General features: G+C 41.8%; 1 protein-coding gene across 1 annotated transcript in view; it reads left to right on the forward strand.

Annotated features, from left to right (window-relative positions):
• LOC124776755 (discoidin domain-containing receptor 2-like) overlaps positions 1–14,926 on the forward strand; it is a 198,800-nt gene extending 183,874 nt beyond the window's left edge. The window contains exons 15-18 of the mRNA XM_047251888.1: positions 1,908–2,102; positions 7,363–7,455; positions 7,544–7,685; positions 14,091–14,926. Of these exons, the coding sequence (XP_047107844.1) occupies positions 1,908–2,102; positions 7,363–7,455; positions 7,544–7,685; positions 14,091–14,420 (760 nt within the window). The 3' untranslated portion in view covers positions 14,421–14,926. The remainder of the gene's footprint in view (positions 1–1,907; positions 2,103–7,362; positions 7,456–7,543; positions 7,686–14,090) is intronic.
• The last annotated feature ends 360 nt before the right edge of the window (positions 14,927–15,286 follow it).

Here is a 15,286-nt window from a genome sequence, read left to right on the forward strand (position 1 = left end):
TCCCTCCATTCACGCCCGTCGCGACACCACTGGAGGCGGGCTGCACGATGTTGGGGCGTGAGGGGAAGACGGCCTAACGGTGTGCGGGACCGTACCCCAGCGTCATGGAGACGGTTGCGAATGGTCCTCGCCGATACCCCAGGAGCCACAGTGTCCCTAATTTGCTGGGAAGTGGCGGTGCGGTCCCCTACGGCACTGCGTAGGATCCTACGGTCTTGGCGTGCATCCGTGCGTCGCTGCGGTCCGGTCCCAGGTCGACGGGCACGTGCACCTTCCGCCGACCACTGGCGACAACATCGATGTACTGTGGAGACCTCACGCCCCACGTGTTGAGCAATTCGGCGGTACGTCCACCCGGCCTCCCGCATGCCCACTATACGCCCTCACTCAAAGTCCGTCAACTGCACATACGGTTCACGTCCACGCTGTCGCGGCGTGCTACCAGTGTTAAAGACTGCGATGGAGCTCCGTATGCCACGGCAAACTGGCTGACACTGACGGTGGCGGTGCACAAATGCTGCGCAGCTAGCGCCATTCGACGGCCAACACCGCGGTTCCTGGTGTGTCCGCTGTGCCGTGCGTGTGATCATTGCTTGTACAGCCCTCTCGCAGTGTCCGGAGCAAGTATGGTGAGTCTGACACACCGGTGTCAATGTGTTCTTTTTTCCATTTCCAGGAGTGTAATAACTTCCGGGTAAAAATGTAACGAGAAAACTGAATTTTGGTGTCTATTGAAAAAAGAAAAATATACTAAGAACTGAAGAAAGGTCTTCTCAGATTATGAAATTATTCATAAACAAAAACGAGGCAATGCACCGTAACTACAGAGGAAATACAGAGACAGCTCAGTTATTAACAGTGTGTTCGACATTTTAAATACTGACAAGTTTAACATACAAACAATTGATATAAGCGAAAAAAATAAAAATAAAAATAAAACGAGTCAAATACAAGGAATTAATAATATCTTTGTGAAATTGTCATTATTTCATGACTTTTGTTCACATTAAACTACCGGAAGGTGAATACACTGGTAATAACCATGCCAATGTATGTATGTAGTAATGGGGAGATTATGATCAAGCAAAGCAGTGGAGAAAAGTGTCTGAACTAACTGACATGATGCAGGAAATCTGAATTTTAACAGTATAAGATGACAATTACTGACACAGTGATGTACCATTAACGGTACCAATAATAAGAAATGTTGTGAAGAAGGTTTTTGTTCGATATCATCTTATATCCCTGGTACTGTTTGACGCCAGACGACAGAATATTCCTCACGAAAAACAAGGACAGGATTTCCTAAGGAATCTTTAATAAGAAAGACTCAAATGTTGTTGAAAGGTGTATCCTAAACTCATAATCGGAGGTTTACTAGCACATAAGATGTCCTGCTTTCCAGTCGACCAGACATCCTAGTAAACCATTCATCCTAATAAGCCGTCGTTATTTTTCCGAAAGCTGTTAAGAGTGAGCCGATTATTTACAGGAATCTTCTCGAAGTCACATAACTCGAACCAAAGTTTAGTATTATTGAGGCACTTGATCAATCACTCAGTGGAAATAACACTGAACAAGGTGCCGCATTGGTTATGATACAGGACTTTTCATTCCGGACGAGTGTCGCCCAGATTCACATCCGACCATAATTATTTGACGAGAAGAGGCGAATCGAATTGTGGTTCGTACAAAAATGCCGCTGCCAGTCCATGTCCAGCTGAAAAAGTGTGTTTTTCCTTCGCCATAGATCACATTTATGATTCCACCAAATCATATACTTGCTACAATTTAAACATCTTAGTTGGTTACTTTTAAATAGTGATTTAAATCAAGATGGAAATTCAGAAGACAGTCAGCCAGATCATTTCTCTGTCTCCAAATAATGAATCTTTTCTCATGCACAGACTAGATTTCATGCGGGACGCCCGAATCCTCTCGGCGCTGGACGAGCCGCACCTGTCGCGGGTGCTCGGCGTTTGCACGCTGGAAGAGCCGATGGGCGTCGTGCTCGAGTACCTCGACCACGGAGACCTCAACCTGTTCCTCAGGCAACACCACCACGAAGACGACCCGTACGTCACCGGCGCTAACACCATAAGGTGAGATCAGTGCATCGGTTTTTCATCTCTCTGGCTTTCCCTTCCCTATTTTTCAGTTAATTCGATCATGTACCACGTAATATGACATACATATTGATTACCGCAAATAGCGCTTTCTCCAGAACCAGAACAAAAAACAAATCAAGCAAGACTCGTTCAGCAGCCGGGGCTACATTAACAAGCATGTTTGCCTTCCATGTCACTTGATTGTTACGAAGATATGATGAACAGTACCTCTGTTTTCCATAGCAAATTATATAATTTATTCGGTAATCCATTTCCTCTCCTCAATTCTTTTGAAAGAGTACCAAAGTAGCCATTCCCGTAATCTTTACGCTATTAAATACATAATACAAAACTGACTTTCACTTCTATACTAATAAGCAGCACACATACGTGGGTTAAAGTAAATCGTCCAGTTGTGAAGCTGACAGTACACAAATGAGAACGCAAGGAAAATGCCCTTAGGCCATTCCGTCAACTTCCTTTAGCTGAAGGTGTGTGTGAGTACAGTGTGCACCAACGAGGAGAAACTAAAGAAGCTACTCATCTAAGGAGAACACGAAGTGGCCCTCACACGCTGAATATTTAGTGCGCAATAATATCGTGTCAATATATTGTGTTGAAGTGCGAGGCCATGAGCTTCACAATATTACTGCGTAATATTTACGCCCGGGCAGCGTCAGTTTGAGCTGTCTCATCGCAGCAAACATTTCGGCGTGTGATGATGTAGAACTTAACGTGTACTGAGATCGCAGTCGCTACGTACCGCAAGAAGGAGTAAGAGGATGCGGCGATGGGCGGAAATGCTGTTTGTAAGGCATTCTACGCACGATCGTAATAACATGCTAAGAGAACTCGCCGCAGAGGTAAATAACTGTCGGAAATTTTTAAGGATGAATGAGGAATCTTTCAACGATTTGGTGAAACTCGTTACACCTTACGTACGCAAAACAGGTATGTGCATATACACCTCGGATTTTACTTTCCACAATGCTGGACGTGATCTATAGACCTGAAAAGAGTAAGGTACATTATTGTAGAGGATCGGTATGTAGAGCTATTGTGCATCTCTTTAATAAATAATTAAAACTTCTGAAATGAAAAAAATGGCTCTGAGCACTATGGGACTTAACTTCTAAGGTCATCAGCCCCTAGAACTTAGAACTACTTAAACCGAACTAACTAACCTAAGGACATCACACACATCCATGCCCGAGGCAGGATTCGAACCTGCGACCGTAGCGGTCACGCGGTTCCAGACTGAAGCACCTATAACCGCACGGCCACACCGGCCGGCTCTGAAATGAAGAAATAAGCTGTTACTGTGTTACTTCCATGTACTTTACACTTCTGTCAAAAATTTCTACAACTAGTTACTGAATACATATTAAGTATGAGCTCAAACTATTTTCATGACTGTACTTCAGCAAAATTCCCTTTCATCTTTCTTGCTTGTGTTTCCTTATTTATACAGAGGCGTTGTATGAACTGTTTGCATGTCTGCGAATCACGAAGTCTGCACAGGAACTGCAGTATAGTGCATAACGCCACCCTTACATAGTACAATATATTTTGCAATACAATGAGCGAGTGTTAGTATTTTTAAAGATCTACAACCCCTACAACACATTGCGAAAACCTTCAATACCACTCTCAGACGGTCAATAGTATTGCGCAGTTCTCATTATTATACAATAAATATCGAGCCTAAAGTTAGCAGAACAGTAATTGCAATGGTATTTTCTTCGTTACATACGGATACATATAGTACAGTACCGTAGCACTTTTAAAACGTATGCTCCGAACAGCAAAGGCAGGCCTTGATTAAACACTGCACTTTTATTACTATTTTCTTAGTGCATTTACCGTGCGTTTTTATTTAATTCCTCTGAACTCCAGCAAGTGGATACGTTACACACCTGCGCACCTACGCACCTGCGCTGTGTACTAGTACAGGAGAGTGAGAGTCAATTTTGTGATACTTTTTTAACGAAGTGATGTTTCCGGGAATAATACGCTGTGATAAGAATAAACCTAAAAACTGGTCCGGGGTAAGCTGTAATGCAATTCTTATTTAATCGTGCGATTAACTAATTTCGACTAAGCGTCGTTTCCAAGCACATCTGTAACATATGTATATCATGTCATTTTCGAAGCACTCTAAATTACAAGTAAAAAGTAGCCATAATACGTTATTTTACATATGGCTACTTTTTACGTGTAATTTAGAGTGATTTGAAAATGACGTGAAATACAGATGTTACAGATGTGCTTGACAATGACGATTAGTAGAAATGAGCTAATCACACGATAAAATAAAAATCGCACTGTAGACTACTACTTACCGTGTTTACGTTTATTAAGCATCTAGAGGCTGTAGATCCCCACAAATACAAAACGCTGTGATACGTTCTTGAGCTGGTATTGACTTCAGAATGTGGGTTGTTGAATAGATCATTTAGGGTGCTGTTTAAAAAAGACAAACGCGGTTTATATCTTCGTAAAAAATTCACGAAATAAGCAGTTATGGTGACTAATTTCCTCCTGGTATCTAAATAGAATTTCCTGGTACATTTCTCATGTTGCTTCTGGACAACAACTTATTTCGGAAGCTCAGATAAATGCGACACGCTATTCCCTTGCGATTCTTCTAGTACGGGTTCGGCTACTTCAATACATGGAAAATATTATTTTATTATTCACCTTCATGAAAAGATGTCTAAGCCGAAAAACTGAATTAATAGAAGGGCAAGGTAAATATATCATTTGCAATAGCGTTCTGCAAAGGTTTGTAGAGGGTTTCTAGGACATCGCTGTGAGAACAGGAACTCTTGTTACGGGAAATGAAATTTACAACATGACAGGAGTAAGCGATTGCACAGACAATACTCCAGTGGTTACAAGAGTGTGCCTGTACTTGTGTTGCTACATACAATGAGTCCTCTGTTCGGAGTCACCTCGCACGTCACTTAGAACACTTAATGAAGTTTCCTTCTCGCGGAGAAACACTCATGTGACGATGACGACTCATGAATGAGTGTCCCACGCTCACTGTCTTGTGTGAAGTTCAACGTGTTGAAGGTCGCAACCAATGTCGTCAGGACACCAGCGTAGCTACAGTTGCAGGACTGAGAATAACACATAAATGCGACTAATTTTTCGCAGACATTTTCATTGTCGCCAGTGTGAAAATATGCTATCCATTTAAAATTCTGAGTCTGTCACTATTACAATTTACACGTCCATGTTTCTACTGATATTATTTCACGAAGCAACTAGGAAAAAAAACACTGAGAGACTCTCTGGCTTTTGTTTAAATATTGTAATTTACAAAGATACACCACAAAATAGTCGTCCACAACGCCAGTTATGGAAACTTGTTATTTATGCTGTTATAAGCTAGCTACAAATTCAACCACCTCTGTTAATTTATTCAATCTGTAAATTGAGCAAGCAATAAAGGAAACAAAAGAAAAGTTTGGAGTAGGTATTAAAATCCAGGGAGAAGAAATAAAAACTTTGAGGTTCGCCGATGACATTGTAGTTCTGTCAGAGACAGCAAAGGACTTGGAAGAGCAGTTGAATGGAATGGACAGTGTCTTGAAAGGAGGATATAAGATGAACATCAACAAAAGCAAAACAAGGGTAATGGAATGTAGTCGAATTAAGTCGGGTGGTGCTGAGGGAATTAGATTAGGAAATGAGACACTTAAAGTAGTGAAGGAGTTTTGCTATTGGGGGAGCAAAATAACTGATGATGGTCGAAGTAGAGAGGATATAAAATGTAGACTGGCAATGGCAAGGAAAGCGTTTCTGAAGAAGAGATATTTGTTAACGTCGAGTATAGATTTAAGTGTCAGGAAGTCGTTTGTGAAAGTATTTGTATGGAGTGTAGCCATGTATGGAAGTGAAACAAGGACAATAAATAGTTTGGACATGAAGAGAATAGAAGCTTTCGAAATGTGGTGCTACAGAAGAATGTTGAAGATTAGGTGGGTAGATCACGTAACTTATGATGAGGTATTGAATAGGATTGGGGAGAAGAGAAGCGGCACAACTTGACTAGAAGAAGGGATCGGTTGGTAGCACATGTCCTGAGGCATCAAGGGATCACAAATTTAGCACTGGAGGGCAGCGTGGAGGGTAAAAATCGTAGAGGGAGACCAAAAGATGAACACACTAAGCAGATTCCGAAGGATGTAGGTTGCTGTAGGTACTGGGAGATGAAGGAGCTTGCACAGGATAGATTAGCATGGAGAGCTGCATCAAACCAGTCTCAGGACTGAAGACCACAACAACAAGAGTATCAAAAAGGATTTCTGTGTAACGTGAACAAAAGAAACTAATAATACACAGCATCTTCATTAGATTCAAATCCGTGCTGACGTCCACATCCTACTACACATTTGCACAGGGTGTGAGGAAACTATGTACACGAAATTTCAGGGTGTTTACTGGGGATTACTTTGATGTCACAGAACATGTAGAAAACTTTTTCCCGGCTGTTGGATTGGGGGTGGTGAGCCATTACTGTGTCCATCACGTTCTTGGGACCTCACGCATACGGATTCTCTTTTGACAGGGAAGACGAAGCATTTGGTGTACGAGACACCTGTAGGCAGTTAAGGAGAGCCAGTTGCCTGTTTGGCTGAAGCTGCAGCTGTTATTCGTGAAACACCTAATAGTTTTGAGCTTTTTCAGGAACAATTAGCATCTAAATACAACATTTTCTGCATCACCTCTAAAACAATATTCATCACGCGGCAGATTTAGCTTGTCTCTGAACATCACTAGTGTCAATATATTCATGGGATCCTAGAGGCGAAACAACACACCTGTGACATTGCTGTCATATAAAAAGTTTTCCTTTTATTCACTCTGAACATTCTAAAATTTTATATATGTACTGTTTTTGCGCTTTGGAAATATTGAAAATGATTATCATGTGGATAAAAGATCGTATAAAGCGCAGCATTTCAACGAAACGAACATATTTTCATAGAACAGGCAGGTTACACATATGCTTTCATTGTCAACACATTATGAAACATCACCCTTGCAGCAACAGAAAACAAAATGATTCGCTGTAGGGCTATGAAATTTACTGGCAGTTAAAAGGAAAGCAAATGGCTTTTTTATCAAGTTTATTATCCTCGAAAAGATGCTATTGTTTTTTAATCTTTGTTTTGATATTTACAGGTATTTGAACCTTATCAAAAATAACTAGAAATTACATCACTAATTGTTTCGTTTACAGTTCAACGTGCCTACTGTACATAGCCTCGCAAATAGCGTCCGGGATGCGTTACCTGGAAACTCTCAACTTCGTACATCGGGACCTCGCTACGAGGTAAGCATACCCTTCACATAAAAGACATGTATTAGCTGTCGGTGTTCAAACAGTAGATTGCTTTACAAATTCAAGCTCTGCTTTGCAGAAACTGCATCGTGGGCAAGGCTTACCACGTGAAAATCTGCGACTTCGGCACCAACAACGAGCTGTATGCTGCCGACTATTATCCGATCGACGGATCGAGGGCACTACCAGTCCGGTGGATGGCCCCAGAGTCCGTGTGTCAGGTATGTGTCGCATCTACACATAAGCTAAGTGGCGCTATGAGTGAGGGAATCCGCGTTTGGAAGGGGTGGGGACGAAATACTCATCCGATATTTAGATTTAGGCTCTTCGGACGAATGCTGGTATGACTCGTTTTAAAGGATTCGGCCGATTCCTTGTTCCATCTACTTACATCCAAACCCAAAATAAATGCAAATTCATCTCTTTAGAAAAACAGATAAAAATTCGCTTGAGGCCTTCCTAAGAGGTAGTCTCTGCTCCTTGCAATCTGAGTATGTAAACGTAGAACAAATGTGGCTTAAACTCAAAGAAATAGTACAGATGGCAGTTGAGATATACACCAAATAAATTAATAACGACCGTAGGAAGACTATTGCAGAAGCCACGAAAAAAACGTAGAAAATTTAAAAGAATGCAAAATCCACAAGATTTACAAAATTTTACAGAAGATCGAAATGTAGTGCGAACTTAAAATTAAGATGCTTTTAATACTTTACGCAACGAAACCCTGTCTCGAAATAAGGCAGAGAATCAAGAGAGATTCTGATCGTATATAAATTACACTAGTGAAAGGCACTAACAGTAACTTCACTGCACAATGATAACAGAGATTTACAAATTTCCAGTATGCTGGACAAATTGCAAGTCAGAAACTTCTGTTATCAGTACAACGAATAACCAGCCGGCTGAGCACAGTATCATCAGCAAAGGACGCGCGCAAGGGATCTTTCACGCGTCTAGCAATATGGGGTGGAGCGCCATCCTGCATAAACAGCGTACGTTCCAGCAGGTGTTTATCAGCCAAGCTGGGGATGATGCGATTCTGTAGCATATCGGCGTACCTCTCACCCGTCACGGTAGCAGTTACAAATCAGAATCGCAAATTCTCTTGAAGAAAAAAGGCCCGATAACTTTGTTTGTTTATTTGTTTGTTTGTTTTTTTGTTCTAATAAAACCCCATGTCATTCCAAGCATGTGTGTCAATTTTTACCTCTCTATCTACATTATTGCGGTGGTTTATTAAGTTTTCAAATTTATACTGACTTTTTCCCCCCATGAACCATGGACCTTGCCGTTGGTGGGGAGGCTTGCGTGCCTCAGCGATACAGATAGCCGTACCGTAGGTGCAACCACAACGGAGGGGTATCTGTTGAGAGGCCAGACAAACGTGTGGTTCCTGAAGAGGGGCAGCAGCCTTTTCAGTAGTTGCAAGGGCAACAGTCTGGATGATTGACTGATCTGGCCTTGTAACAATAACCAAAACGGCCTTGCTGTGCTGGTACTGCGAACGGCTGAAAGCAAGGGGAAACTACAGCTGTAATTTTTCCCGAGGGCATGCAGCTTTACTGTATGATTACATGATGATGGCGTCCTCTTGGGTAAAATATTCCGGAGGTAAAATAGTCCCCCATTCGGATCTCCGGGCGGGGACTACTCAGGAGGATGTTGTTATCAGGAGAACGAAAACTGGCATTCTACGGATCGGAGCGTGGAATGTCAGATCCCTTAATCGGGCAGGTAGGTTAGAAAATTTAAAAAGGGAAATGGATAGGTTGAAGTTAGATATAGTGGGAATTAGTGAAGTTCGGTGGCAGGAGGAACAAGACTTCTGGTCAGGTGACTACAGGGTTATAAACACAAAATCAAATAGGGGTAATGCAGGAGTAGGTTTAATAATGAATAGGAAAATAGGAATGCGGGTAAGCTACTACAAACAGCATAGTGAACGCATTATTGTGGCCAAGGTAGATACGAAGCCCACACCTACTACAGTAGTACAAGTTTATATGCCAACTAGCTCTGCAGATGACGAAGAAATTGAAGAAATGTATGATGAAATAAAAGAAATTATTCAGATTGTGAAGGGAGACGAAAATTTAATAGTCATGGGTGACTGGAATTCGAGTGTAGGAAAAGGGAGAGAAGGAAACATAGTAGGTGAATATGGATTGGGGGACAGAAATGAAAGAGGAAGCCGCCTGGTAGAATTTTGCACAGAGCACAACATAATCATAACTAACACTTGGTTTAAGAATCATGAAAGAAGGTTGTATACATGGAAGAACCCTGGAGATACTAAAAGGTATCAGATAGATTATATAATGGTAAGACAGAGATTTAGGAACCAGGTTTTAAATTGTAAGACATTTCCAGGGGCAGATATGGACTCTGACCACAATCTATTGGTTATGACCTGTAGATTAAAACTGAAGAAACTGCAAAAAGGTGGGAATTTAAGGAGATGGGACCTGGATAAACTAAAAGAACCAGAGGTTGTACAGAGATTCAGGGAGAGCATAAGGGAGCAATTGACAGGAACGGGGGAAATAAATACAGTAGAAGAAGAATGGGTAGCTTTGAGGGATGAAGTAGTGAAGGCAGCAGAGGATCAAGTAGGTATAAAGACGAGGGCTAGTAGAAATCCTTGGGTAACAGAAGAAATATTGAATTTAATTGATGAAAGGAGAAAATATAAAAATGCAGTAAGTGAAACAGGCAAAAAGGAATACAAACGTCTCAAAAATGAGATCGACAGGAAGTGCAAAATGGCTAAGCAGGAATGGCTAGAGGACAAATGTAAGGATGTAGAGGCCTATCTCACTAGGGGTAAGATAGATACCGCCTACAGGAAAATTAAAGAGACCTTTGGAGATAAGAGAACGACTTGTATGAATATCAAGAGTTCAGATGGAAACCCAGTTCTAAGCAAAGAAGGGAAAGCAGAAAGGTGGCAGGAGTATATAGAGGGTCTATACAAGGGCGATGTACTTGAGGACAATATTATGGAAATGGAAAAGGATGTAGATGAAGATGAAATTGGAGATACGATACTGCGTGAAGAGTTTGACAGAGCACTGAAAGACCTGAGTCGAAACAAGGCCCCCGGAGTAGACAATATTCCATTGGAACTACTGACGGCCGTGGGAGAGCCAGTCCTGACAAAACTCTACCAGCTGGCGAGCAAGATGTATGAAACAGGCGAAATACCCTCAGACTTCAAGAAGAATATAATAATTCCAATCCCAAAGAAAGCAGGTGTTGACAGATGTGAAAATTACCGAACTATCAGCTTAATAAGTCACAGCTGCAAAATACTAACACGAATTCTTTACAGACGAATGGAAAAACTAGTAGAAGCCAACCTCGGGGTAGATCAGTTTGGATTCCGTAGAAACACTGGAACACGTGAGGCAATACTGACCTTACGACTTATCTTAGAAGAAAGATTAAGGAAAGGCAAACCTACGTTTCTAGCATTTGTAGACTTAGAGAAAGCTTTTGACAATGTTGACTGGAATACTCTCTTTCAAATTCTAAAGGTGGCAGGGGTAAAATACAGGGAGCGAAAGGCTATTTACAATTTGTACAGAAACCAGATGGCAGTTATAAGAGTCGAGGGACATGAAAGGGAAGCAGTGGTTGGGAAGGGAGTAAGACAGGGTTGTAGCCTGTCCCCGCTGTTGTTCAATCTGTATATTGAGCAAGCAGTAAAGGAAACAAAAGAAAAATTCGGAGTAGGTATTAAAATTCATGGAGAAGAAATAAAAACTTTGAGGTTCGCCGATGACATTGTAATTCTGTCAGAGACAGCAAAGGACTTGGAAGAGCAGTTGAATGGAATGGACAGTGTCTTGAAAGGAGGATATAAGATGAACATCAACAAAAGCAAAACAAGGATAATGGAATGTAGTCTAATTAAGTCGGGTGATGCTGAGGGAATTAGATTAGGAAATGAGGCACTTAAAGTAGTAAAGGAGTTTTGCTATTTGGGGAGCAAAATAACTGATGATGGTCGAAGTAGAGAGGATATAAAATGTAGGCTGGCAATGGCAAGGAAAGCGTTTCTGAAGAAGAGAAATTTGTTAACTTCCAGTATTGATTTAAGTGTCAGGAAGTCATTTCTGAAAGTATTCGTATGGAGTGTAGCCATGTATGGAAGTGAAACATGGACGATAAATAGTTTGGACAAGAAGAGAATAGAAGCTTTCGAAATGTGGTGCTACAGAAGAATGCTGAAGATTAGATGGGTAGATCACATAACTAATGAGGAAGTATTGAATAGGATTGGGGAGAAGAGAAGTTTGTGGCACAACTTGACCAGAAGAAGGGATCGGTTGGTAGGACATGTTCTGAGGCATCAAGGGATCACCAATTTAGTATTGGAGGGCAGCGTGGAGGGTAAAAATCGTAGAGGGAGACCAAGAGATGAATACACTAAGCAGATTCAGAAGGATGTAGGTTGCAGTAGGTATTGGGAGATGAAAAAGCTTGCACAGGATAGAGTAGCATGGAGAGCTGCATCAAACCAGTCTCAGGACTGAAGACCACAACAACAACAACTGACTTTTTGATCACCCAGTATATGCCTTGTGTTCTTCTGTAAGCTCTGTTCATTTTTTTTTTGTAGTCAAGTCTTCTATGAGATCTTTTCTCCACTTGTAGATTCGAGGATTTCACCTACATATTTGAAATGTGTAGTAACTCTGTTTATATTGCCGTTTTTTTGTGTAACTGAGCAGAAGAATTCAGGCTAATGGAAATAGATTTTCAGGCCTACTTTTTCTGCACATGTTTTTAGTATTTCTGTTTGTTTTCTTGTCGTTGCTTTATTATCAGAGAGTATGGAAAGGTCGTCTACGAAAGCTACATTTGCTTTTTCCATCTTGCCCTGGGATCGTCCTAGTCGTTTTGGTTTCCAGTGTTCTCAGATTTTCGGTCCTTTTTCCACAGCAATTTTTCCAGGACCAGGCTGAACAAAAGAGGGGATAATCCGCTGCCTTTGGGTATTCCAGTTTTGATAATGAAGTTTCATCCATGAATTTAACGTTCATTGTCGTGCAAGCAAATGCCTGTTTGATTAGTCGTAGTGTTTTTGGGTCGAGTCACTGTTCTTCTAAGATGTTCACTAAGGATTGTGTCAACAGAATCGTATACTTTCTTGAGATCTATGAAAGTGCAGATGACTGAAGTATTCCTGATGGCCTTGTATTTCAGAAAAGTTTTCAGATTGAATGTATGTTCTGTGCATAATCGACCAAGACGGAAGCCTGTCTGATATTCAGAAATTTTTTACTGTAACTGTGCTTGTGTTCTCTGAAGTAAGCATGCTGAGAAAATTTTGTTGGTGACTTGTAGCAGGGAGATCCTTCTGTAGTTGCTCACATTCACCCTAACTCCTTTCTTGTGCAGCGGGTGGATGAGCGAACATTTTCAGTTGTCAGGAAGTTTTTCTGTTTGTTAGATAATTGTGATTATTTGTGTAAGTTCCTGTAAAGAGTTGGGTTTGACATTCTTAACTTGCTCTTTATTGATGCCATATTCATTGAATGTCTTGTTATCATTTTGTTTGAGACTATGTTTGTGGACCTCTATTTATATTGGTGCGAGTGATACTGGATGAGTGGAGGTGCAGTCCACATTTAAGCTTTCTATTTTTTCCTCAAATCGAGAATGGTGAATGCTTGAATGGTTCGTACGAAAAGGACAAATCCTATTTCCTTTCTCATTATTTCCCCGTCCGCGCTTGTACTCCATCGAGCTATTCGTCTTTGTGGGGTCTTAGAACTCTCTTGCCCTTTCCCTTCTTTGTCCTATACTAGTTTGTGTTCCGTCTATAATTTGTCGTCGGCGGGATGTTAAAACTTTCTTTTCGTCTCCCTTATTTGTCGTATCCTAATTTATGCTCGGTCCTTAGTAGCCTCGCCATCACATCGTGGGCTTGTAGTTGGCATTGCTGACTCTAGTTAACGGTGTTCCAAGTTCGATATCTTTCATCACTACCGATACGCAAACTGCCGAAGGGTTGTCATATAACAAGACTTGCCCCATGAAATGGAAATTAAAATACCAGCAGCCGTCTCTTTTTAATTTAATTTACTCACGCAGCCAGTTTTGGTGTTTCAATACACCATATTGGGGCCCCCTGAATAACGTAAACAGAGAGTTCAAAGGGCCTGAAATTGGTGTAATGGAAAACCGAAACTGGTTGCGTGAATAAATTAAATCCAAGAGAGCCGTCTCCAGATGCTTTAATTGTCACTTCCTACCAAAAGAACGCCCTGTAACCATCTACTACAAGAATGGACAAACAAAAACTTTCACTATATGGTAGATTTCCCCAGATGGAGCGTCACGTCCCAGTATGTCATAGGCACATTTCATTTAATGTGTAATGGATTCGTGGATGACGTGACGGTGAAACTTGATCTTCTAAACCAGTCTGGATTTTTTGGAGCCACTGTTCTGCCTCTACGGATCTTACATCTACAGCGATTTCTCTCGCTTTCTCTTTCTTCGTCTCGGTTTCTGTATTCCAACGTTCTGGCTACAGCTGGTTCCATCAGGAGGTCGACATTTTTGTTCAAACTGACTCCGTCTGCGCTCATAAGACCACATTTTGTTTCCAGGGAAAATACACGACCAAGAGCGACGTGTGGTCGTTCGCTGTGACACTGTGGGAGATCTTGACGTTGTGCCGGCGGCGGCCATACGAGTCGTTGTCGGACCAGCAGGTGCTGGAGGCGCTGCAGCACTGCTACGGGCTGGAGCGGAGCCACTGCCTCGAGGACGCCGGCCTGGAGCTGCTGCCGTGCGATCCGTGCGGCCCGCGAGACGTCCAGGAGCTGATGGCCGAGTGTTGGCGCCCCTGCGACGCCGACAGGCCCACTTTCCGCGAGATACAGCTTTTCCTGCAGAGGAAGACGCTGGGGTACGCACCGCTCGGCGCCACCGTCTAGCCGCGGGTCGTGCCTGATACAATCACGGAAGCGGTCCAGTAGGGACACTACGCGATACACATGGTGTCTAGAAAAGAGGACTGCTCTGTAAGCGGTGCCAGTTTTAAGCTTCAAGACCACATGTGTTCTTATTGTGCGTCCTGCATTACCTGTGAACATATTGTCAAGTCGCAATATGAATCTATATAAACCTCTCGGGATTAAAGCCGTGTTAGATCGTTTTAAACATATATGCTTGCAACAGTGTTCGTCACTGTCATTTGACCGTCCCTCTTTTTATGCAACTGTCCTACGAAGTGTTCGTGTTAGTACTTTCCTGTACCTCAAACGATCTCACACATCTTTAATTTGAAGATTATTTGCTAAGTCTCTAAGCACTGCCAATACTGTTACGTTACCTCAGAGACGATGTGCATAATGGGACACAGTAGATGTCATCGGGCATACGAAATCGCTTTGCAGAACTTATATAAACATGTTACTTTCATTTACAAGTACTATAAAATGTGAAAGATCATAAGGAGGATGTTCAATACCGGAATGTATAAAAATAGTGACACCATTTCGTGAATATTAATTTGAGCGATGAAATAGACTGAAATAACGTGCACTGTAATAGCAGTCTTTAGCAATCGACGAATTACTGATAGCTGAAATTATAAATTTCATCGGGTGCTGCTAATGGTACTGAGCTACAACGTGTTCTGTAATTGAACTTATCTAATCGTTATGCTTGTTTTAATACATTTGTGTTGGAAGTTAGCTGGCGTGCTTCGGAATTTCAGAAGAGTGAAGTGCTGCATCTGCAAAGGAATGTTGGCGGAACGTGATTTAATTTCGATTCTGTAACCTTATCGAACGATGTT

Source organism: Schistocerca piceifrons, chromosome 1 (genome assembly GCF_021461385.2).
Source record: "Schistocerca piceifrons isolate TAMUIC-IGC-003096 chromosome 1, iqSchPice1.1, whole genome shotgun sequence".
Taxonomy (NCBI): Eukaryota; Metazoa; Arthropoda; class Insecta; order Orthoptera; family Acrididae; genus Schistocerca; species Schistocerca piceifrons.